General features: G+C 43.6%; 1 protein-coding gene across 1 annotated transcript in view; it reads left to right on the top strand.

Moving 5' to 3' along the window:
* ptprsa (protein tyrosine phosphatase receptor type Sa) overlaps positions 1-24,131 on the top strand; it is a 207,745-nt gene that overhangs the window by 64,218 nt on the left and 119,396 nt on the right. The window contains 2 exon segments of the mRNA XM_056276854.1: positions 8,734-8,922; positions 22,530-22,538. Of these exon segments, the coding sequence (XP_056132829.1) occupies positions 8,734-8,922; positions 22,530-22,538 (198 nt within the window).

Raw genomic sequence — 24,131 nt, 5'->3', positions numbered from 1 at the left:
TTATATTTGGCTGTTCGGTAGAAAAAGGCATCATTTAAATTCAGTGCATGTATTTGTTTGTAGGATTCGACTTGAAATTTGACAGGGTCCATTGTGTGCTGAAATAGGGTTTAATAATCATGAATACACAGGTTTCAATGACAACATATTTTTTATATATTCCTTGTTTTGGAAAAAGATAAATTTTCCGTTTTTCCCAGTACAAGGTTTTTTTTGGGGGTGGGGGGGGTCTCTGTAACAGTGCCACAGCCTCAGCAATGTCTTTGCAAGGCCATTGTCGTCGCTGGCTAAGTGGATCACAGCAGTAGGAAGGACCATGCTGAGCTGCCCAGATGCCAATCCCTGGCATGAGCCACCATGTAATTGCCAGACACTGACCAATCCCCAAATCAATGTGCTGTATCGAAAATGGCTCTAAGCAGCCAAATAAGGGGGAAGGGGATGGGCACTTGTTTTGCATGCTGGGAAGATTATGGTACATTTTCAACGTCACCCCTTGTCTGTTGACTCAAATATTACTAAGGAGTGGTGACAGATTTTTATTTTATTTATTTATTTATTTATTCATTGATTCAAATTGTTTTGAAAGCCCTTCCAACTATAGGGAGATAATTTTGTGATGGGGGGGTTATAGCCTATTTCAAAACAGGAAGAGAAGTGATTGATTTTAAGGAGATTAGCGTATTTTGAACATAAACAGTGACACCTAATATTCAGGAATCAGGAACACTTTATTTGTCATTTCACTTCATGTACTTGCGTAGATGAAATGAAATGAAATATTGTTGCTCCTAGCCCACAGCAGTGCAACACAAAGACAAAAACACATATCCAAAAACTAGAACTACAAGAACGCATATATCCAAACTAAGAACACACATATCCAAACTAAACACACACACACACACACACACATATATATATATATATGTATAGCGTTTTTTTCCCCCGAAACCGTCAATGGTGTTGTTATAAGTGCTCAACTAACGAGGACTGGAATATCAGCAAAGATGCAGGGAAAAAAAAGTTTTAATACATTGCAGTAATGTATTAAAACTGAAATGTATTAAAACGTTTTTTCCTGCATCTGTATATATATATATATATATATATATATATATATATATATATATATCATACCCTGTGATGGCCTGGCGTCCTGTCCAGGGTATCTCTCCGCCTGCCGCCCAATGACTGCTGGGATAGGCTCCAGCATCCCCGCAACCCTGAGAGCAAGATAAGCGGTTGGGGTAATGGATGGATATATATATCATGTCACATATATACCCAATTTCCCCTCGGGGATGAATAAAGTATTCTGATTCTGATTCTGATGTATCCAAACTAAGAACACATAGTATATCCAAACGAAACACATACATCCAAATTAAGCAATAAAAAATCACTGTCCATGAGAGCGAACGCCAGCCAAATTGACTGTCGGAACTGCCTATCTGCATGGGCTAGCAGTTAGCTTAGCCTGTCCTGCTTCCGCATCCTGTCAGACCACCCTCGGTGTTTCCTCTATGGGTGCAGCTCCGGGCAGGGCCGTGGTCCTTGGGCCCACCGGACGCAGCAGACCAGGCTCCCTCAGCCGATCCAACGCCTGCTCTCCCAACCAGACACCCTCGACACACCTTCCCAACCCCCACATGATGACACTAAAAACACAGTCAATGCTAGGCAAGGCTGCCGCCAGACTGCCCTCGGTGTTATGGGAACTGCCGGTCTACATGGCTATATCATTAGACATCTCAAACCTAGCTTTCAGTGACAGCTAAAGCTCTGACATAGTAAGCCACAATGTATCATTTGTCAAGAGAAGGTCTTGCCAGACTCCAAAAAGACAACTCCAGTTTATCCCACTGAGTATGAAATCCTGCAGTTCTAATGAGCGTCACCCTAAGAGGTAAAGGCCCCCCTCCCTGCAAAATAGAGTCAAGTCAATTTTATTTGTATAGCCCATTATAACAAATTACAAATTTGCCTCGGTGGGCTTTACAACAACACAAAATCCTGCCCTTAGACCCTCGCATTGGATAAGGAACAATTCCCTAAAACAACATAACAATAAACGGCAATGAACATGAGTTGTCGATTCTGTTCACGCTATAAAGATTGGTCACTCCAGAGAAACAACAACATGCTTTGAGAAAATGCTGTTGTAGGGGAAATGAGCCCAGGGGAACTCTTGGGGTAACATCTGCCCATGTCATCGGCTGGCTTCTCTTCCTTGTCTCTCAGAGCCATGCTGACCCTGAACTAACACTCCCTTAACGGTTGATCTATTTATCTTTCCATGGCTGCCGCTATCGATGGCATCTTTAAGCTCCATCAGGGAGGATGAGGCCAGAGTCTATTCTTGGAGAAGGGAGTAACTTCAACATGCAGCATTTATTCAGGGATCCAGTCGCGTTGTCTCAGGTCAGAGCAGCTGCGATATTTAAGTAATAATTTCTCCAAAATTCATTCATGCCCGCCTTTTGTTTGCTGCAGTTTTGGTTTATTTGTTTGTTTGCCCACTTTCGCCCTCTTTCCTGTGCTCTGAGGAGCCCCTCCTGCAGATCCCCTCCATCGCTTGCTCGATTTCATTTGCCTCGAATTCAGTTACCCAGCGTATGTTTGCAGCTTCATTACTGGGGCCCTGCAACAGGTTTGTGTCTTCTGTTTTCCCACCACAGACACAGATATAATATGATGTGAAGTACAGATAGGCCTCAAGAACATCAGATAGGAAATCCAGAAAGCCAACCAGATCTGCCCCTCGGGTAAAATACACCGATCCTCCCCTGACAGAGAGAGCTAAGCAGAGGGTGTGGGGGTAGAGAAGGGTGATAGGGTTCAAGAGCAGTACTACACCTTTTAAGGCTTCTTAAACACAAAGCATTGATGGCACATAGAGATGGGCGTACATAAGAACATGCTGCACTGTCTTGTCCTCAATCTGCTGAAATGAAATGCAGCCTTGCCATTGCATTTCCTGCCTCAGTGGAACAAGAAACAAAGAGATTATACATGGGTGGTCATTAATAATCGATGCAGAGGATTCGGTGTGTAGTCTAAAACAGCATGAATGCCTCCATTTCTTTGAACTTGCCATTAAAATATTCATACTCTTTGCTGATGTCAGCCACCATGCAAGGTAACCCCGTCTGGCCCGAGTTTTTGGTTCCTCTGTCGCTTCCTTCCATTCCTCTACATTTCATGCCTTTTTTGTTGTGCAGGGTTGAATATTTCATAAATGCACAGAAATATCAACTCCCCACTTTTCTATCCCACCCAGTCCCACTAGTACTGGAAACAAAGAAAATTAAAGCATTCACCAAAAAAATAAAACAAACTAAAACCCTTTAAAGAAACACAAAGACCATCTGTTTTATGAACCCGGAACTTTTTAGGGTCATATGTTGTATAAGATAATCAACATTATTCTTCTTCATGTAATTCTTCGTATCTTTACTGCCTCTTTTTAACAATTTAGACTACCGCATTAGCCTGATTGTTAAATTTTGAAACCAGTACAGAAGTTGTTTTGCAATGAAAAGTTATTTCCCATCCATCTCATGAAGCTGAAATTTTTGACTTTTCTCTGTTCATAAGTCATTACTCATTTGAATGGCGATGACTATGTAATGGTTCTTTTCGACAGACCATTAATATTACAGTAGAACAGTCGGTTGGTCGGTCGGCATCATCAGCTATGATGTCGGCCGCCGAAAAACATGCTCAACAACTGTCCGCCATTGCTCTCTCTCCTCACATGCTCTGACAGCTTCCGTTTTACCCATTTTTGTCCAGTTTGAGATGTTGTCCATGTGCAAGATCGCTGGTCTTCCTCGTCGCCTTTTGCCTTCAACTTTGCCTTGCAGCATATTTTTCATAATACCGCAGGTCTTACAACGCATAGCGTGGCCGAAAAATTTTAGTTTTTGTCTCTGAATGGTCGACAGGAGGATCGTATTTGTTCCAAGTTTCTGTGGCACACTTTCATTTGTATGTTTTTCTATCCAACCTATTCTCAGCAAACGGCAGTAAAACCACATTTCGGCAGCATTGATTTTCTTTTCATCTATTTTACGCAAAGTCCATCCTTCACTTCCGTAAATCATGACTGGCTATACGACTGTGTGTAGTATCGTCATGTTCAGATTGGTTGAGATGGAGCGATCTTTCCATAAGTTATTTGGGAGAACAGACCTGGTGCTATTGGTTTACTTGGACTGCAAACAAGGTATAACAGCCATTGTCACTCCTGTGCCATCAGCTCAGCAGTAAATAGTCCACACCCTTGTAAAAATGGCATCCTCGGACCAAAGCTACTGCAATCAGTTTTGCATTATTTCCTGCTAGAGTTTTTTTCAGATGCATATGTGTTTGGCGCAGCACCAGTGGTAGTGCGACCTGAGGTACTCCTTTAACCCCCATGGTCTCTTGTTTTAATTAATGACAGAGAGTGAGTAAACCTGTCAGGAAAAACAACGGTGAACAGGGCCAACCTGTTCTTTTTGTCTCAGTGGTGTCTAATTACTAAATCATGTATGATTATTAGCTGCAGGCATTCTTCATTATGCCTTTTTAAGTATTCCATGTACCTTCAACACCAGAGTAAAAGGGATGCAATGATGACACAGCACTGCTAATCAAGACTGGGCTATGATGAGTATTTCATTTAGTGTATTTGAGTTTGTACATAGTTGTCTGTAATCTCAGATGAACTGAGTGTGTGTTATTCAAAATGAGAAAGTTGGAGGCTGATGTCGCAGTAATCACCAGGACTTTGCTGTCAACATGGTGTTTACTTTGCTCACTTGTCCCTAACTAATGTTTCTGGGTAGAACAGAGACTCGGATGCAGAGAAAGACTCAGGAGTTAGGACACAAGATAAAGTTCAAAAAGGCAAAGTCTTTACTAGTAAGCCATGCAGTCATACACAGTTAATCACAGTTAATGTCCAAATCAAAGTAAACAAATCCAGGCAGGGAGTAGGCAGAAATCCAAAAAAACAGAAAACAAGCCAAGTTCAAAACCATTGAGATTTATACAAGGAGGAATGCAGGAAAGTGGTGAACAAAAACAATCTGGCAGAAAGCATGTGGAAATGGACCAGTTACTAGGGAGTTAATGAAGGAATGGGGAACAGGTGTGGTATATACATGGTTGGCTGATGGCAAAACCAGGGGCAAGAACCATGGCTGGATTAACTGACCAGGAGGTCCCAGGGTAATAATGTATGATGGGCTCCAGCCAACCCACCGATTGTCCACTCTTTGTTTTGTGCATGTAAAAAGACTGGATATGGGCCCATCTTAAGGCCCCTATCATTTCAGTTGATATTGTGTTTAAATGGTGCATATCCCAAACAAATTTGCATCTTATCAAATTATCACAATCTAATTGACACATGATGAGCCTGGAGCCTCTGGGGCCCCTGAGGGTCCAAGGCCCTGGGGCAGTTGCCCACTTTGCTCGGTCAGTAGTCCAGCCTTGGCAATAACTGAAAAGACATGACAGGTGAGTACTTCAAAATAAAACAGGAAACATGACAGACAGTGATTAACAAGATGTTACACTAACTCTTAAATCATTGGGGTGCCAGAAAATCAAGGTGGTGGTGATCCAGCAGGTCGTCTGTAAAGGGAGAAGTCTCTTAACGTAACATTACACTGGTGCAGCAAGCATGTTAGACACTGCAGCCATGTTTTATTGCCATGGTGTCAGGATAAAGGCATGTGGCGGCACAGTGGTTTAGCGCTGTTGCCTCACAGCAAGAAGGTCTTGGGTTCGAACCCCTGGGTTGTCCAACCTTGGGTGTCATCCCAGGTTGTTCTCTATGTGGAATTTGCATGTTCTCCCCGTGTCTGCAGTAGGTTTTCTCCGGGTGCTCCAGTTTCCCCCACCATCAAAAAGACATGCATGTGTTGGGTTAATACTCCTGTCTGTGCCCTTGACTGAGGTATGGCAAGAAGAACTGGAGTTGGTCCCTGGGTGCTGCACGGCGGCTGCCCACTGCTCCTAGCTACACAGCTAGGATGGGTTAAATGCAAAGAGGAATTTCCCTACAGAGATCATTAAAGTATATCAAAATAAAAAAAGATATAACATTATTAAACAATTATATATGTCATAAAAGGGGGGCTGATTGAAATGATTTAACTTTCATTGTAAAACTATACTGTAACCTTCAAACATAACATTTGAAAACCAAATCCAACTGCACAACACAAACGCCCATATGCTCGAAAGGCCATATGTGGTGTGGAAAATCACAGTGTGACAACAATCATCCATTAACCAGAGTGGACAACCAAATCATTTACAAGCAAAAGGCAGATTCATACATATTCAGACACTAAAACAAAAAGGCTCAACAATTACAGTCGCCTTTTGGACATCATAATGCCTGAATTGAATTCCAGCTGTCACACAAAGACTGTGACAAAGCTGTAAGTACACTAACGTAACATGAATATGCTATGACTGCCATGCTGGCCAGCAATGAATTCATCACCTGTCCTCATAGAGAGAGCCAGTTAAGTGTTCTGGAAAGGAGGGAAATTAAAAAATTAAAAAATCCTGAGCAAACTCCTTTTTATTTTTTTTTTAATGTATTTTAATTGCTTGGCACAAGAGCTGTGGAATCCTCTTTAAAATAAGTGCTAGAAAGCAGTTGGTCCAAAACTGACCTTGTCCTGGCAGAATTTAAGCGGTGTTTTTCACCCTCTCTGGTATCCCATTTACGTTGACCGAGCAGGAGTCTGATGACTTCATCAAGGAAAACTGAGCTTGTTCAAGAAGACTCAGATTATGGTACTGAGCTGCTGGTTATGTGATGGTCTCTCTAACCTCACAGCCATCATACAACCAGTTTACCCACTGAGAAACATGGATGTTTCGGCAAGGGTGTCCCTGAGACTACTTGTTCCTCATTCTTCAGGTCTTCACTTTCAATCCCTCGACTTCCTTTTCAGACGCATGAGGTGAGCAGCCTGGGAATACATACCTGCCACAGCCTCGGTGGAATGCATTTTAAAGGTTTATTTTAACCTAATCTGCCCTATTGGTTTACCTATTCATCCATCTGCAGTGCAGAGGATAATCCCATCTCCCCAAAGTGTATCTGTTTCAGTGGTCTAAAACAAATTAGGATTAGGTTTTTTTTTAACCGATTAAGAGAAACGGTGACTGCAAATGTTTCTTAGACTCGTAAGCCTGTTACGTTTGACGTTACTGAAAGGATTTAGAGACAAAGGGGCTTTGATAACACCTAACTTGGTAACGACCCTCATCGAGTGCATTATGGTAAATGTGATTATGGTAAATTAATGTTATTTTACCATCCATCTACCCACTGGCTGAAATTTAACCAAATTTCTGTTGCTTTTTAAATATTTGCTTTTTTTTTATGGGTTAACACAACATAACAGAGAGGAATAAGACTATGGTGCAGTGTAACATGGCATGTTAAATTCAAAACCTGTACCAAATCTCACTGCATGGAGGTATTACCAATTTGCATGTACCATAAAACATATATATATATATATATATATATATATATATATATATGTGTGTGTATGTGTGTATGTGTGTGTGTGTGTGTGTGTATGTGTGTGGCAGAATCTGTACATACTGCTGCTACAGCAACTACAAATTAATATTGTCATTTCTTCGTTTAACCTTTTTAAATAATTCAGCGCACCTGCACAATTGGAACAGTTGCACTTCGCAGATTAACTTGACTGATCTGAAATGTCACACCCAGCAAATTAAAAGCGTCCAGAAAAAGTCGTCCGGGTAGCATGGTAATTTATTCCGTTGCCTACCAACACGGGGATCACCAGATTGAATCCCCGTGTTACTTCCAGCTTGGTCAGGCGTCCCTCCAGACACAGTTGGCCGTGTCTGCGGGTGGGAAGGTGGATGTGGGTATGTGTCCTGGTCACTGCACTAGCTCCCCCTCTGGTCGATCAAAGCCCCTGTTTGGGGGGGAGGGGGAACTGGGGGGAATAGCGTGATCCTCCCATGTGCTACATCCCCCTGGCGAAACTCCTCACTGTCAGATGAAAAGAAGCGGCTGGCGACTCCACATGTATCGGAAGAGCCCTCCCCGGATTGGCAGAAGGGGTGGAGCAGCGACCAGGACGGCTCGGAAGCGTAGGGTAATTGGCCGGATGCAATTGGGGGGGGGGATCCCCCCCAAAAAAATAAAAAGGGGGAGGGGGATAAATAAATAAACCTTCCAAAAAAAAGAGAAAAGAAAAAATATGAAGAACTACTTGCCTATAAATATATGAAAAGTAAAAAAAAAAAAAGGTACCATGAGTCATATATGAGAACAGATTTTGTTCTAAACTGGGATTTCCAAAATGTGAGATAGTTATTGATAAATGAAAGGAATTTTTCTAAAAGCAGAGTAAGCAGTATTAGGGTTTGACTGACATAAGGCTGACACATGGGTTCAATTCTTTTCAGTGATTATCTTCTGTGCGGAATTGTCCTTGAGCATGACACAACCTCTACCACCTCCATAGCTTCTAATCTATAGCCCACTGGAGAGGGGCTTGCAAAAAGGGCATTTTGCTATAGGGATCAATAAACAATCACATTGTCATTCAGTGACAACTAACAAACAACTAGTGGTCAAACTAATGGATGCTAGTTAGATAAGCAAATCAAATCACTAACAAATAAAATAACCTTTGTCCACTTTTTTTCCCCTTGTTGCCTTGACAGAGGACCTGCTCCCGGCAGGCTTCCCTAACATCGACATGGGCCCTCAGCTCAAAGTGGTGGAGCGCACCCGGACGGCCACCATGCTCTGTGCCGCCAGTGGGAACCCGGACCCGGAGATCACCTGGTTCAAAGACTTCCTACCCATTGATCCCAATGCAAGTAATGGGCGGATCAAACAGCTACGCTCAGGTACAGAAAGTCTGCTGTGTTTGTTGTTCTTTTTTTTCCCCTCAATGCTGATCTGGTGCTATTGTTTATGTAATACCCAGTTTCTTCTTCTCTAAAATGTTAGTGCTGACTGAGAGGTGTTTGATGTGTCGCTTTTAGCCAAACATTGATCACACTGCTAAGTGATGTGTGAGGTTTAACGTGTATCATTGTGACTGTGTTCCTTCCAACTACAGCGTGTATGAATTAGAGCCTGACCGATAACTGAGGGTGCCGATATTATTGGCCAATATGAGCTAATTGCAGATAAATCAGTATCGGTGTTTATATAACGGCTGGTAAATGACAACCCACTAAGACCGGCTGCACCATTTGCGTGTAATATCCCTTTGGTAGAGGCTAGTTCCCATCAATGCAGAGAACGGAAATGGAGTAGAGAACGGTCAACTGAGTGTAACCTGCACGACAGGGGAATGGGCCTATGCTTGCGCAGGGACAGTTTACAGTCTAATGTCTAAGTTCAGTGGAGATTGGTGTAGGTTTTTTTCTAGACCGGATTCTAGTACTCACCCCAAAGACAACACACACACTCGTGGGTATAGTTTACAATAAAAAAACCAATTTATTTCAACAGTTCAAAGTAAAGTTATTTCAATATCAATACTAAATTAGATGTGTTATATATATATATATATATATATATATTTTACTCTATTATACTTTTTAAAAGTTCTTCCTAATATTCTATTTATTGTCTATATCTATCTATATTCTATTTTATACCCTTCTAATATATTACTTATGCAGCCATATTCTACACTAACAAATTAAAGAAAATAATCCAAAATAAAGTATGAGTGCACTCAAAGAAAATAATAAAGAAAAGAAAAGGGGGAATGATTCAGTCTTCCAATCTGTGCAAGGTGCAATGTCCAGATCCTACCACAATCACAGGGGCAAGTTAATGTAGAGGCGATGATGATGAATCCAAATCCAGGGCGATGATGGGGGCAATCCAAAGGGGGTATCCAAGGGTTCCAAAAGGGTGTAGCAAGGGGGGTTGTTCGGGGTACTAAAAAACCCGTCAGGATTCCAGCAGCGTACAAAACACAAGAGAAAAGAGTCTTCCTTCTTCCTTCAACGGGAGATCATCTGTCAAGGAAGCTTCGTGGGAGGGATCTTTTTTGTCGTAGTTCAAATGTCCTGTAGCTCAAATATCCGTAGTTCAAATATCAATAATTCAGGTATCCATAGTCAAAGTTGTCCGTATTTCTAAATATCCGTATTTCTCTTCTCTATTGTCGACGGTTGTTTGCATGGTTTAAACTCTGTAGCTCGTGTGCCTCCTAGAGGCTACTCGTGGAACTTACATACGTCACAGGGTACATGTAATCATGTGGGTTACATTTTCCCCCTCTAAACCGCATCAGTCTCTGCATGCGTCTAAACACTGTATGGTCTTGCAGAGGGCACTCTAGAAGAATCAGGGACATTTCTGCCCAAACTTTCGAAAAATGAGGCCATGGCTAGGACTAAAGGTCTTCCTAGTTCACCATAACAGAGTCTCTCAGGGGGATGTCTTTCTCTGATAGATCTTCTGATCGGTTCGCTCTCAGACGGGTTTCCGTCAGACAGGTCAGCCTGGCCTGTCACACCAGTGGGCGGTGCACTCTCGGGTTCAAGTGGGTTGTTTTCAGGTGAACGTCCTTCAATAGGTCCAAATTGAGGTACAACAGTAGTAGATGATGCGGGGTCTCCCTCAGGTAAGTGTCTTCGAACAGGTTGAGAGAATTCATCTGTGACTACTTCTGTCTCACGCCCAATTGGTTTCTTTTCAAGTAACTGATTGTGAACAGACTCAGGGGTATGGGGTACTTCACTAAGGAGTGGACTATCAGATTGGGAGAACTCCGACGGACTTGGATTCAACCCGACTGGGTTCAACAGTTCCGTGGCACGTGCTAGAGGGGTGGCCTGTGTGGTTGTCCTAATGCTTTGGGGAAACCTTGTGGAGATCTGTGGATAGCAATCCTCATCCTCGTCACTGCTGGGCATATCTGGGTCAACAATATTGTCGTGCCTGGTCTGCTGCGAGACTGTTTCCCTGCGTCTCAGCCTCCTTGTTGGTAAGTTTGTGTCAGGTTCTGAGACTTTATCTGTAACAGGTAGAAAGCCGCAGGGCAGAAGAAGGTCTCTGTGAAGGGTACGGTGTGGACCTTCACCCTGTTCTTGCTTGACGACATACACTGGGCCATCTCCCATCCTCTTCACCACAGTATGGACTTCCTTTTCCCATCTGTCCGCAAGTTTATGTTTTCCTCTTAAATTGACATTCTTCACCAGGACTCTATCTCCGGTAACAAGTTCTGCGGCTCTGATCTTTTTATCAAACCTGGCTTTATTCTTCTCTCCCATCTTCTTAGAGCTTTCAGAAGCAAGTGCATAGCTGTCTTGGAGGCGCTGTCGAAGATGTTTAACATACTCTGAATGCGACTTGAATCCAATTTGGTCTGGTGTAAGGCCTAGAACCAGATCAATGGGTAGTCTTGGCTGTCTACCAAACAACAATTCATATGGAGAGTAGCCTGTGGTGTCATTTTTCGTGCAATTGTATGCATGGACTAGCGGTTTGACAAAGTCCCTCCAATGATATTTATCCTTGTCTTCTAGTGTCCCGAGCATGCTGAGAAGGGTCCTGTTAAATCTCTCGACAGGGTTTCCACGTGGATGGTATGGCGTGGTTCTGATCTTTTCGGTTCCAATCAGACAGCACAACTCCTTGATGGTGTGGGATTCAAAATCTCTCCCCTGGTCACTGAGAAGGCGACTTGGAAAACCATACTGTACGATGAAGTTTTCCCACAGTGTTTTGGCAACCGTATTCGCCTTTTGGTCTTTCGTGGGGATGGCAACGGCAAACTTGGTGAAGTGATCCGTGATGACGAGGATGTTTCTTGTGTCCTTACTATCAGGCTCAATACAGAGGTAATCCATACACAACAGTTCAAGGGGATAACTGGTCTGTATATTCTCCATATGAGCAGCATGCTGGGAATTGGCTTTCCGCCTCACGCATCTTTCACAAGTCCTACACTTCTGTTCAACAGACTGAAACATCTTTGGCCAGAAAAATCTGGAACGAACAAGATGAAGGACACGCTGAGCGCCAAGATGACCGACTTCATCATGAAGGCCTTGCAATGCTCTTTCTCTGTGGCTACTAGGCAGCACCAGCTGATAGATCTGATTCCCACGATCAAGACATTTCCTGAACAGTACTCCATCTATAAGCTCTAGTCTATTCCATTCTCTAAGGAGCAGCTTGACTTCTGACAGTTCAGAGGACATCTCTTGAAAAGTGGGTTTTCGGTTTCCTTGAATGAAACTGATCACACGTCTGATAGATGGATCCTGTCTTTGAGACTGATACCAGTCATTGTGAGTCATTCCAGGGAGGGTGCCTTGTCCAGAGAACACAAAGTCATCAGGGATGGCAGAAGCATCTAAAGCTAAGGATTCAGCAAGAATGGGGAGTTCTGGCTGCAAATAGTCAGCCAAAGTGGTCACAGAGTGGCGTTGACATAAAGCAGACAGCATGTCACCAGAAACAGTTTTGCTTTCTCCATCCAAAACCCTTTGCTTCAGCTCTTCTATCCTCGCTTTCTCCTGCTTGAACTCCTCATCTTCTTCTGACGGACTCTGGGGTCTTCTGGACAACCCATCGGCATCTTGATTGCTGATCCCAGCCCTATACTTTATGGTGAATCTGTAGGTTGACAGAGCGGCTAACCAGCGATGTCCTGCTGCATCAAGCTTTGCTGTGGTCAACACATAAGTTAGGGGGTTATTGTCTGTTAAAACCTGAAATTCTGTTCCATAGAGGTAATCATGGAATTTCTCACAGATGGCCCATTTCAAGGCGAGGTACTCTTGCTTGTGGGCAGGATAGTTTTGTTCACTTCTGGATAGTCCTCTGCTGGCATAAGCTACAACCCTCAGCTTCCAATCGTGTTCCTGATAGAGCGCAGCACCGAGACCATCGCGGCTGGCATCAGTATGCAGGACGTAAGGAAGATTGGGATTGGCGAAGGCAAGAACAGGGGCCGAAGTCAGTTTATCTATGAGAGTTCTAAAAGCAACGTCACACTCTTCAGTCCACTCATTTCCAAAAGGTAAGGTGGGATTGATGGAAGTCTTGACCCTGTCCTTCTTGTAAATCTTCCCTCTTTTCCTTGGAGCAACATAGCCAGCAGTTAGAGCATTCAATGGCTTTGCTATTTTAGAGTACCCTTCCACAAAACGTCGGTAATATCCAGCAAATCCTAGGAAGCATTTGAGCTCTTTTCTGTTGGTGGGTTGAGGCCATTCTCTCAAAGCAGAGACTTTGCTTGGATCTGTGTGGACTCCATTGGCATCTACAACATGGCCAAGGTATTTAACAGAAGTCTGGAAAAAATGGCATTTTTCAGGGGACAACTTTAGGCCATAGTCTTTGAGCCGGTTCAACACTTTCATCAATCTGGCCTCGTGCTCTTCTAGTGTGTCAGAGAAGACAATCAGGTCATCCAGAAATACTAGTACTTCATTGAGATGCAGGTCTCCAACACATTTCTCCATCAGTCTCTGAAAGGTGCTTGGTGCATTTGTCACACCTTGGGGCATACGATTAAACTCATAGAAGCCTAGAGGGCAGACAAAAGCGGTCTTGTGCTTATCTTCCTCTGCAACTTCTACTTGATAGTAGCCTGACTTCAGATCCATGACAGAAAACCATTTGGCTCCACTAAGAGCAGAGAAGGTGTCTTCGATGTTGGGGAGAGCATAGGCATCTTTGATCGTTCTCATGTTCAGCTTCCTGAAATCTATGCAGAGTCTTATTGCACCATTCTTCTTCTTGACAACTACAATGGGGGAAGCAAATGGAGACTCTGACTCGCGAATAATTCCAGCGTCTAGCAGCTCTCTTAGGTGTTGTTTGACAGCTTCTCTGTCAGAGGGATGAATGGGTCTGGGTCGCTCTCTAAAAGGGGCCTCATCCTGGAGTCGGATGCGATGTTTTACTGCAGTCGTATGACCATGAGACAAGTCATCAACAGCAAACACCTCTGGCATGCTGTTCAGCTGGTGTGTGATCCGTTTTTTCCACTCTTCTGGAATGGGGGAATCTTCCAAATCAAAGTTGGTGGTGTTACTCTGAGACTGAGGGATGTCAGGCACAGTCATATTTTGGGATTCAGACGGCATCACATACTGTGCTACCATCATTTCAGCTATCACCTGCCTTGGATGCAGTGTGACACTACGATCAGTCACATTTCTGAGAATGACAGGAATCTTGTTTAAAGATCGAAGTGGAGTTTCTATCAAGGAATTTTCAACGAACACTCCACCAGGTAAGGAAACGGTTTCAGGGGATTCGACCACGAAAAGGGAACGTGGGAAATGTTTCTTCACTCTGACATCTCCAAAGACAGACACTTTTCTTCCTGGTGGAATGGTGACAGGATGGCGTCCATGCAACTTAACATGATTGGCTGAAATCTCTTCCTGATGACTTAGGGCAACATGCTGGAACAGCAAGATACAGTCACTATTGATATTGGGCCTTTGTAAGAATTCTCTTCCATGCTTTTCTATGCCACCTTCATATAATCTGTCAAGGACATTGGTTCCAATCAATAGGGGAATCTGAGTGTTAAAATGGCAATTTGGCACAATGAGAACTAATGAAGAGACCTGTTCAGCTATGCCAGTGATGCTAATGGGGAAGGAGATGAGGGCTTGGATATAACCCTGTTAAGGAACATGTTGGCCACCTGCACCTTCTATCTGGAAAAGAGTCTGAATGGGCTGGATGGGGAGGAACGATAAGTGGTTCAAGTAGAATGTCTCTGAAATGGTTGTTACTTGGGAACCGGTGTCAAGGATTGATTCACATTCTATTCCTTCAATGGAGACAGATGCAGTGCAGCGTGGCCCTACAAGTTCACAGGGAAGGGATTGGCTATTTTGGTATCTTTGTCTGTATCTATTTTTTCTTGTCTGGGTTCTATTCATAATATCATTAATGGGTTTGGGACTGTTATGCTGGTACTTAGCTCCTGAACGTCCCGAAACAGGAGCTGCTACTAGTTTAAAGGCATGGAGGTGAGGGTATGCGTATTCCTGTGAGCTTCACGTTTTTGTCTCAGCTTGGTGTTCTTTTGATGGACAAGAGCGGGGTTGGGGGCACTCACACAGTGGGCAGCAATGTGACCATCTCCACCACATTTAAAGCAGAACCATGGCTTGGGAAAACGAGGCGTGTAAATTCGAGGTGTGGAGGCATTCATGACCATGCAGCTGGTTTCAATCTGAGTTCTGTTTGGCTGTGGTTCTTCCTTGATGGACAGGGTTGCAATTTGTTTCTTTAACTCAGCTACCTCATCGCGGAGTTTCTGTGTGTCTTCATTTTTGTTTTCGGCTGGGGCTTCGATTTCATAAACAGTGTGGGCATGCACTGAAGCTTTTGAGCTCCCTAGATGTTTCTTCATCCTATCTAGTTTAGCTGAACGACGGCCTTCTTCTGTCCTAAGCTGATGAAGCAATTCAGGAAATGAGGGTGGGCTATTTTTTTTCTGTTCAAGCTGAAGACCTAAAATCAACGAGTGGTCCCAGCATCCTCTGCAGAACTGTCTTATTAAGTGTTTTTCTGAATCTACAAGTGAAGCTCCCCCTCTAGAGATGACTTTAGTGAGGAGGGTCTGAAGTCTGAATAAATAATCAGATGGCTTCTCTCCAGAATTCTGGTTTGCACTCAAGAATGCAGCAAAAAGCTCTTCTCCATCTTCTACGACTCCAAAGGCTGATTCGATGTGGTTTACGTACGCAACAGGGTTTGCATTGACACCAAGTGGTTTCACCATGTCAGAAGCTGGACCAACCAAACTCTCTAGAACCTTTCTGATTTTTTGTGAATCGGTGACATAGGTGTCACTTAGAAGCAGCTCAACTTGAGTTCTCCAAGCTTCATAATCTACTTCCCCATTTGGCTTTGGAAGCCTACCTGAGAAGGTTCGAAATTTACTTGGGCTACTGTATGGTTGTGTTGACTCATTCTTAATAACATGTTCTACTACTACGTTCTGGATGCTCGGGGGATTAATGATGTCTTCTTCAAGGCTCATTGAATTACGCATGGATGAGTGTGTGGTTGGAGCACGGTGAATGTCAGATATAGATGGCCGTCTGTTACATTCTTGGGTCATGCTAGGCGTGTGCTCAACATCAATGCTAGGCTTAGTGTCTTGCATAGGGCTGTGTTCCGGTAAAGACGTGTTGTCAGTTTTCTGTGATGCTGTAGACCGAATGCGCCTCAGTTCATTTTCTAAGATGGAGGCATAGCCTGACATGGCACTACCACCAATAGCGCTGAGTTCTTCGAGATATTGCTGGGCTAAGTCTTTGCCTATTTCCTCTTGACATATTTGTCTAATTGTTCTGACATTCCATAGAGCAGTTGGATCAACAGGGCTAGGTATAAGGCCAAGGGTATTTGGGGTTATCCTGGTGATTGACTTTTCACACTCAAATTCTATTATTACCCTACCATTAGGTTGGTTGGGCTCATCCACAACTCTGATGCAGGATGAGATCTTCCCATGTTGTTCGAAGAAGCTTATTATCGTTTCGGCAGAGCTCATTTCATTGACACCTTCAACTAATAAGCAGTTTTGTCCATGGACTTTATACTGATTGCAAAGATCCATATTGACTGTGTTATTTTCAAAATAAAAAAATATATAATCAAGTATTTTATAGAGAGGTGTGGTCAGTGGGGTAGTATATGACCTGAAACGCTAATTAACCAATCTCCTGGCTGGCTCGCCAACTTTCTGTAACCTGCACGACAGGGGAATGGGCCTATGCTTGCGCAGGGACAGTTTACAGTCTAATGTCTAAGTTCAGTGGAGATTGGTGTAGGTTTTTTTCTAGACCGGATTCTAGTACTCACCCCAAAGACAACACACACACTCGTGGGTATAGTTTACAATAAAAAAACCAATTTATTTCAACAGTTCAAAGTAAAGTTATTTCAATATCAATACTAAATTAGATGTGTTATATATATATTTTACTCTATTATACTTTTTAAAAGTTCTTCCTAATATTCTATTTATTGTCTATATCTATCTATATTCTATTTTATACCCTTCTAATATATTACTTATGCAGCCATATTCTACACTAACAAATTAAAGAAAATAATCCAAAATAAAGTATGAGTGCACTCAAAGAAAATCATAAAGAAAAGAAAAGGGGGAATGATTCAGTCTTCCAATCTGTGCAAGGTGCAATGTCCAGATCCTACCACAATCACAGGGGCAAGTTAATGTAGAGGCGATGATGATGAATCCAAATCCAGGGCGATGATGGGGGCAATCCAAAGGGGGTATCCAAGGGTTCCAAAAGGGTGTAGCAAGGGGGGTTGTTCGGGGTACTAAAAAACCAGTCAGGATTCCAGCAGCGTACAAAACACAAGAGAAAAGAGTCTTCCTTCTAGTTCAAATATCAATAATTCAGGTATCCATAGTCAAAGTTGTCCGTATTTCTAAATATCCGTATTTCTCTTCTCTATTGTCGACGGTTGTTTGCATGGTTTAAACTCTGTAGCTCGTGTGCCTCCTAGAGGCTACTCGTGGAACTTACATACGTCACAGGGTACATGTAATCATGTGGGTTACATGAGCATGCGCGAAATGCCTCTATCATGCCTCCACACGCCCCGCGTAGCATCCAGGCGCTAGGATTCTAGGAAGACCCACCCCTACTCTGTGTCTGATTAGCTAACTTTAACCCTAACCCCGCCCTAACCCTAACCTTAACCTACCCAAATAACGGAGGCAACGAGTACTTGCGCATGCTCAGTTGACCGTTCTCTGCATCGATGGGAACTAGTCGCTACCATCCCGATACGACCGTGTGTGACGTTTGCGTGTTCTCCCTTTAGAACCGGGTGTGACGTGAGTCCGTTTTAGATGATGTCATCGTTTTCGAGACACGTCACCAATGAAATGCACCGTGATTCGCTGAAATACAAACATGGGGGAGGCGAATACAACACGGGGGAGGCGAAATGCATTATGGGATGCATTTTTTTTCTGTTTTTTCAGCGCTCTTAGCCCTCCTCTTAGCTTCCGTGTGGACCACAAAAAAGATTCTAAAGTTGGGCTTCAGACAGTGACAATGGCCAACAACCTGAGCCAGGGAGCGGCATTGATGCTTAGTACAGCAGTTACTTTTAGGATGAAAACGACATCGAATTAGAAGATTCAGACCCAGATGAGGAGGAGGAGGATTTTGGCAAGTTTGCTGGATTTTTTGTTTGATTTAAAAAAAAATGTCAATGAGCATTAGGGCAAAGGCAATAATTTCCATTTAAAGCCAAAGGGTTAAGCTCTCAAATGGTTTTTATTTCAGATAATTGTCACGTGAAATACACATTACTTGAATAATAATTAATATCCCCCATCACTTCTCCTCTTAGCCTAAATAAGCCTGGTCAGCCATACCTGGTTTTGCTACATTAACGTGAAAGCCAGTACCGTCTGTCAAACACCAAAATTACGTTTAATGTTGCAGTAGTGGAGTGGTGTAGGCTAAGCTGTTGACAAACTTGATTGTAGGTTTATTCATGAAACAGTCTGGCAGTTCTAGCGAGTAAACAAACCGTGGTCCTATTATTTCTACCTCGTCACTTCTAAAAATTCTCCAGCAACATCGCTTACAGGAGGATATAATGCTGTCCATTGCTAAATTAGGTTACCCACAAAGCTAGCTAATGCCATGTTTATCAGTGCAAGACCGCTAACGTTAATGAGCAGTAATACTATAGCATTTAACTTATTCTGCCTGAATGAAGCAATGGTAAATGTAGCTGCAACTCATATGTCTGTAGTTACAGTCAGTGCATTGGAGATTATTAAACCAGAGAGGAAAGGTAAATAAATGTGAGCTGAACAAGTATCTAACATGGCTTGGTAACCAAACAAAGTCATCTGGCTCCACAAAACAAGTAGTCAGCTACTGACTGATACTAAGCAGTACTGATGTTTATTTAGTTATTTATTTTATTCATTCTTTATTTTCTCAGTGTTCATTTCTACAATTGGTTGGCAATGTATAATAATGTTAAATACTCTTTAATAAAGTTGTTTGTTTAAGACAGCAGCATTCTGGGCGTCCATGTAGCATGGCGGTCTATTCCGTTGCTTACCATCATGGGGATCACTGGTTCAAATCCCCGCGTTACCTCTGGCTTGGTTGGACGTCCCTACAGATGCAATTGGCCGTGTCTGCGAATGGGAAGCCGGATGTGGGTATGTGTCCTGGTCAATGCACTAGCGCCTCCTCTGGTCGATCAGGGCGCCTGTTCAGGGGGGAGAGGGAACTGGGGGGAATAGCGTGATCTTCCCACGCGCTACATCCCCCTGGCGAAACTCCTCACTGTCAGGTGAAAAGAAGCAGCTGGTGACTCCACATGTATCGGAGGAGGCATGCGGTAGTCTGCAGCCCCCCCCTGGATCGGCAGAGGGGGTGGAACAGCGACCAGGAAGGCTCGCAAAAATGAGGTAATTGGCCAGATATAATTGGGGAGAAAAAAAGGGGGGGAAATCCTCCCAAAAAAAGAAGCAGCATTCTGAATACCTTTGCATAGTCATATCGGTGCGGAATTGGTGCATAATCCACATAGAAAAGGTCTATTTTCATTCCAGCTCAAAAAAGTCACCGTATCGTCTACCATATCAGTAATCGGAGAATGCCCCCCCCCCCCAAAAAAAATCGGTATCTGTCCCAAAAATCCCATATCGGTCGGGCTCTAGTATGACTATGATCTCACATTGACTGGTATTATTACCATCTGTACATTTAAGACATTTATCTGATGGTGCTCCCCAGAGCGAGATAGAATGAGGACAGCAGTGGTATAAACTTAAATTCCTAAATCACCAACATTACAACCAACGACTTGTAAGGGGTGAAGAGATCAGAGCTGCAAAGCCTTACTGTGATCTTCGAATGATCATGAAAAGGGAGAATTGCAAATGAAGAGTGTGTTGAAAAGGATATCCCTTTTTAAGAGTCTAGTAGCATCGATTAAAGCCAGCCCACCCGACTAATTTCCTGAGTTTTAGAGTTGTGTCACACAAGAGAATGAGAACAAGGTCCATTTTCCACAACCACAACCACTATGGTGGATATGTTGTCGTGTTGCCATTGATTGAAACCCATTGAGAGTCCCAGTAAAGCAAAGTCTAATTATATAGCTAATTAAGTGCAGGCCCTGGAGTGGCCTCGGGCACTGACTGGTATATATTTTAGCTCAATGATTTGTCACCATCAGAAAAATCCAATAACTCCTATTTGATTTGCTGCCGTAAATGTAAATCAGGGTAGACACCACTAAATTAAGGGGGCTGTTGCCATTGAATTCTTGACCCAGTTGTGGTCTTGTGAGCTGTACACTAAAACAATCAATTTGTCACCTCCTTCTTTATGCCTTGCTGGGTGTAGCAGGCCTGCAGCTCCCTAAGACCTTTAAATTTGAGAACTGTGTCATCACTAATTTACTAAGGCAGTCAAGTTTCACGGGAGACCTTTGGCTTTTAAGTGGTTATCACACTGAGGCTCAACATATCAAACTGCAAATTGGTGGGTGGGGGGAGGCTACACTGTCAAAAATAAGTGTAAGTGGGGGGCATCCGGGTGGTGTGGCGGTCCTTGTCCATTGCCTACCAACAAGGGGGTCGCCGGTTTGAATCCCTGTGTTACCTCCGACTTGGTCGGGCGCCCCTTCAGACACAATTGGCCGTGTCTGCGGGTGGCAAGTCGAATGTGGGTATGTGTCCTGGTCGCTGCATTAGCGCCTCCTGTGGTTGGTCGGGGTGCCTATTTGGGGGGGGATTGGGGGGGAATAGCGTGATCCTCCCACGCGCTACATCCCCCTGGTGAAACTCCTCACTGTCAGCTGAAAAGATGCGGCTGGTGACTCCACATTTATTGGAGGAGACATGTATTCTGCAGCCCTCCCCGGATCGGCAGAGGGGGTGGAGGAGCAACCAGGATGTGTTCAGAAAATAGGGGTAATTGGCCAAGTACAATTGGGGAGAAGGGGGGAAAAAATTACACAAAAAAAGTGTAAGCTCCCTCTGGGTTGATGTCGTACAACATTCCAAGTGATCCAATTCTAAGTTGTTAGTGGACTGGAACCTCCCTGTGGGGGGTATCAAGCGCTCCTGGAGAGCTTTGGAGAAAGAACGCTGCCAGCCAACACTTTTGACTTCAGCTGGAAGACACAGAGTCAATGTAGGGGATTCTCTGGGTTCTGAGCTCTGGGTTTGTTATGCTCATGATTTCAGCCTAAGCTCTTGTCACACAGCCAGCTATCTCCTCTACATTAATATAAACAATATATACTTGATGGAACACATTGTCTGGGTGCAACAAGCAAATATTGATTGACATGTAGTGATATCACAGTTTTACCCTGTGACACTGCAGCACAAGTGTCATTACATTAATTAGTGTTGTGATGCCAAAAGCAAAACAAAAAAATCTTTAAAACTTTGCTTGTTATTATTTTCATTATTTCTTGTCAGTACAAATTCATTTGTGTAATGTCCCCCAGTAAAATAATTCTACCCGCATAGTCTTTCCATGCGAGCATCAATAGTAATGCTTTATATTTGATAGTGTGACATTTTTGTTATCACATTGATGATAATGTTGTATCACAATTCTCAGACACACAAGACAGCAAATAAACAGATTGGATTGGATTGTGATTGGAGGGCTTTGGTGCATATGTCTTTGATTGTGCTAGAACTTAACACCAGTCCATCACTGGTGAACTTCCAGATGTAAGCTTCACCATGTGGACAGAGATGGTCATCTTTCTGCCTTGCTGTCTACCCAGCGTCTGCATCACCTGTCTTTATCACTATGTCCTCAATTGTTTCTGTTGGTCTCGTCTCACTGAAGACTGTTATTGTGCTCTCCGTCTCTGTGTTGAGTCTGTCTGAAACTCTGATGTGTCTCAGTGCGCATCAACAAAGAGTCTTCAACACCCTCCATGTGACCCTTCCCCTCAACATAAGCTCTAACTGCAATATAAACACAAATTAATCAGAAAACTAAGCGTAAGATTTGAACCTCCGGAACAAAAAGTATAGCTTTTGAAAGTGCAGGACAAATGAGACATTTTTGAGGGGCATCAAATAATGATCAGTGTTTCAGAGTAAGAGCTGGCCCATTTGGATAAGAAACCTGTAATTGTGTAAAATTTGATTTCCCATGATGACGCGATTGCTATGATGAACACGGTGCCCTTCGTGCCATATATCCCCAAGCGGAGCGAATGTTAAAAGAAGTGATTACATTTGTGGGAAGAAATGGTCTTCATGGCAGCGCTCACTTGTCCTGCTGCGTGAGAGTTCTCAAAACAAGGACCCGTGCTAAGCTGTGCTTCCACAGCTCTTGGACAGCACTCTTTACCTCTCAGCAACATTCCAGCTCATCCTAAAATGAACTATTCTGTTCTCCCCCCCTTCTTTTTTTCTGTTTACTTTCTTTTCCTTTATCATTTTCAGAAGCCATTGGTAAGTGTCTCGCAAAGCCAAACAAGCCCACCCACTATCCTTGAGGCAGATGGCAGATTTAAACTTTCCAAAATGCATGCCTCCCCCTTCCCACAATGCCCTCCTCCACCTTAACTTCCTCACTTTCCTCCTCCTCTGTCTTCTGTCCTCTTATTTTCTTCTCTACTTTTTTTTAATGTTCTTCATTTGTATTCTTGCTCTTGCCAATTCTTCTATTTTCTCCCTTCCTTCTGCACTGGAACTTCAAGCACAAAGGTGAATAAAGGACACAAAACACTATCTGGTTTGGGGACAGTCACGCATCTCGCTGTCCACCTTAAAGCAGTGCCATTTATATCCATCCATCCATTATCCAAACTGCTTATCCTACTCTCAGGATCAAGGGGATGGTGGAGCCTATCCCAGCAGTCATTGGGTGGCAGGCGGGGAGACACCCTCGACAGACCTACATGTCTTTGGACTATGGGAAAAAACTGGAGCACCTGAAGGAAACCCACGTAGACATGGGGAGACATGGAAACTCCACTCAGAGGACGACCTGGGATGACCCCCAAGGTTGGACTACCCTGGAGCGCGAACCCAGGACCTCCTTGCTGTGAGGTGACTGCACTGTGCCACCGTGCTGCCTCCATTTATTTATTTCTTTACTTAAAGCCATTATTTACTCTGAGAAGTAGTTGAGCTTATGTAAGCTTATATACTCTCTTGCAGCTTTGTCCTGCTTGACATTCCTGTAGCGAGACACACACTTTGAATTGGACCAGTATAACCACAGTCTCGAACAGCTGGCTACTGGGCGGCAACACTGGAGCTTTTGGGGCACTGCGGCATCATTTGCTTAAAGAGGGGGGAACGTGCCTGGTTCACTTCACCTGCCCATGTTTTCTCAGCCTTGGATGTGAGCCAGCACATCCATCTGTTAAAAGTTTCAACATGATACTGCCCCTTGTCAGAGCCAATCTTCTCTCATAGCTCATCTTAGTGGTTTGAGAGAGCAGACTTTGAGAAGGTAGTTGGACTTGGTTCTGAATCCCAGAAAAAAACACAAACAAACAAAAAAATATCTAAAGTGTAGCCTATTTTGAGGCTGGTGGTGAGATATTTAGCAAACATTTCGGGGTTGTGACAAATCCTGAGGTTCTGGGCAGAGGTAGGACTTTGCCCTGTTGGTACACAACAGTTGTTTGATCCACAGACACACATACACAAGTTGAACACAGGTTTCACAACAACATAAAAAAAGCCTTGGCAGTGAGAAGTGACTTAAAAGAGTTTTGCCGTGGGTCCGGTGAGGGCCACTGCAGGAGTGCCATGTGGCTGAACCCTCTGGTCCCACACTGTGGCCTGTGCGGCCCTCCAGGCCTGGCCAAATATTTTCACAGGGGAGCGTTTTTCTCTCCCACCCAGTTGGCCCATGCCCCAACTGGCTTTCAAATCTCCAACTTAGTCCCTCTAGTCCATCCCAGAGAGCCAGGGCTCATGTGCAAGCTGCATCTAGCCACATTTTTGTACTCCCTCTGACTCCTTTTTGAACTTCTTGTGCAAATATACCCAGGCGCCTTGAGCTCCTTACATTTCTACGTGTACGTGTGT

This window comes from Lampris incognitus, chromosome 3 (assembly GCF_029633865.1).
Source record: "Lampris incognitus isolate fLamInc1 chromosome 3, fLamInc1.hap2, whole genome shotgun sequence".
Taxonomy (NCBI): Eukaryota; Metazoa; Chordata; class Actinopteri; order Lampriformes; family Lampridae; genus Lampris; species Lampris incognitus.
This window is presented reverse-complemented; position numbering and strand designations above follow the sequence as displayed.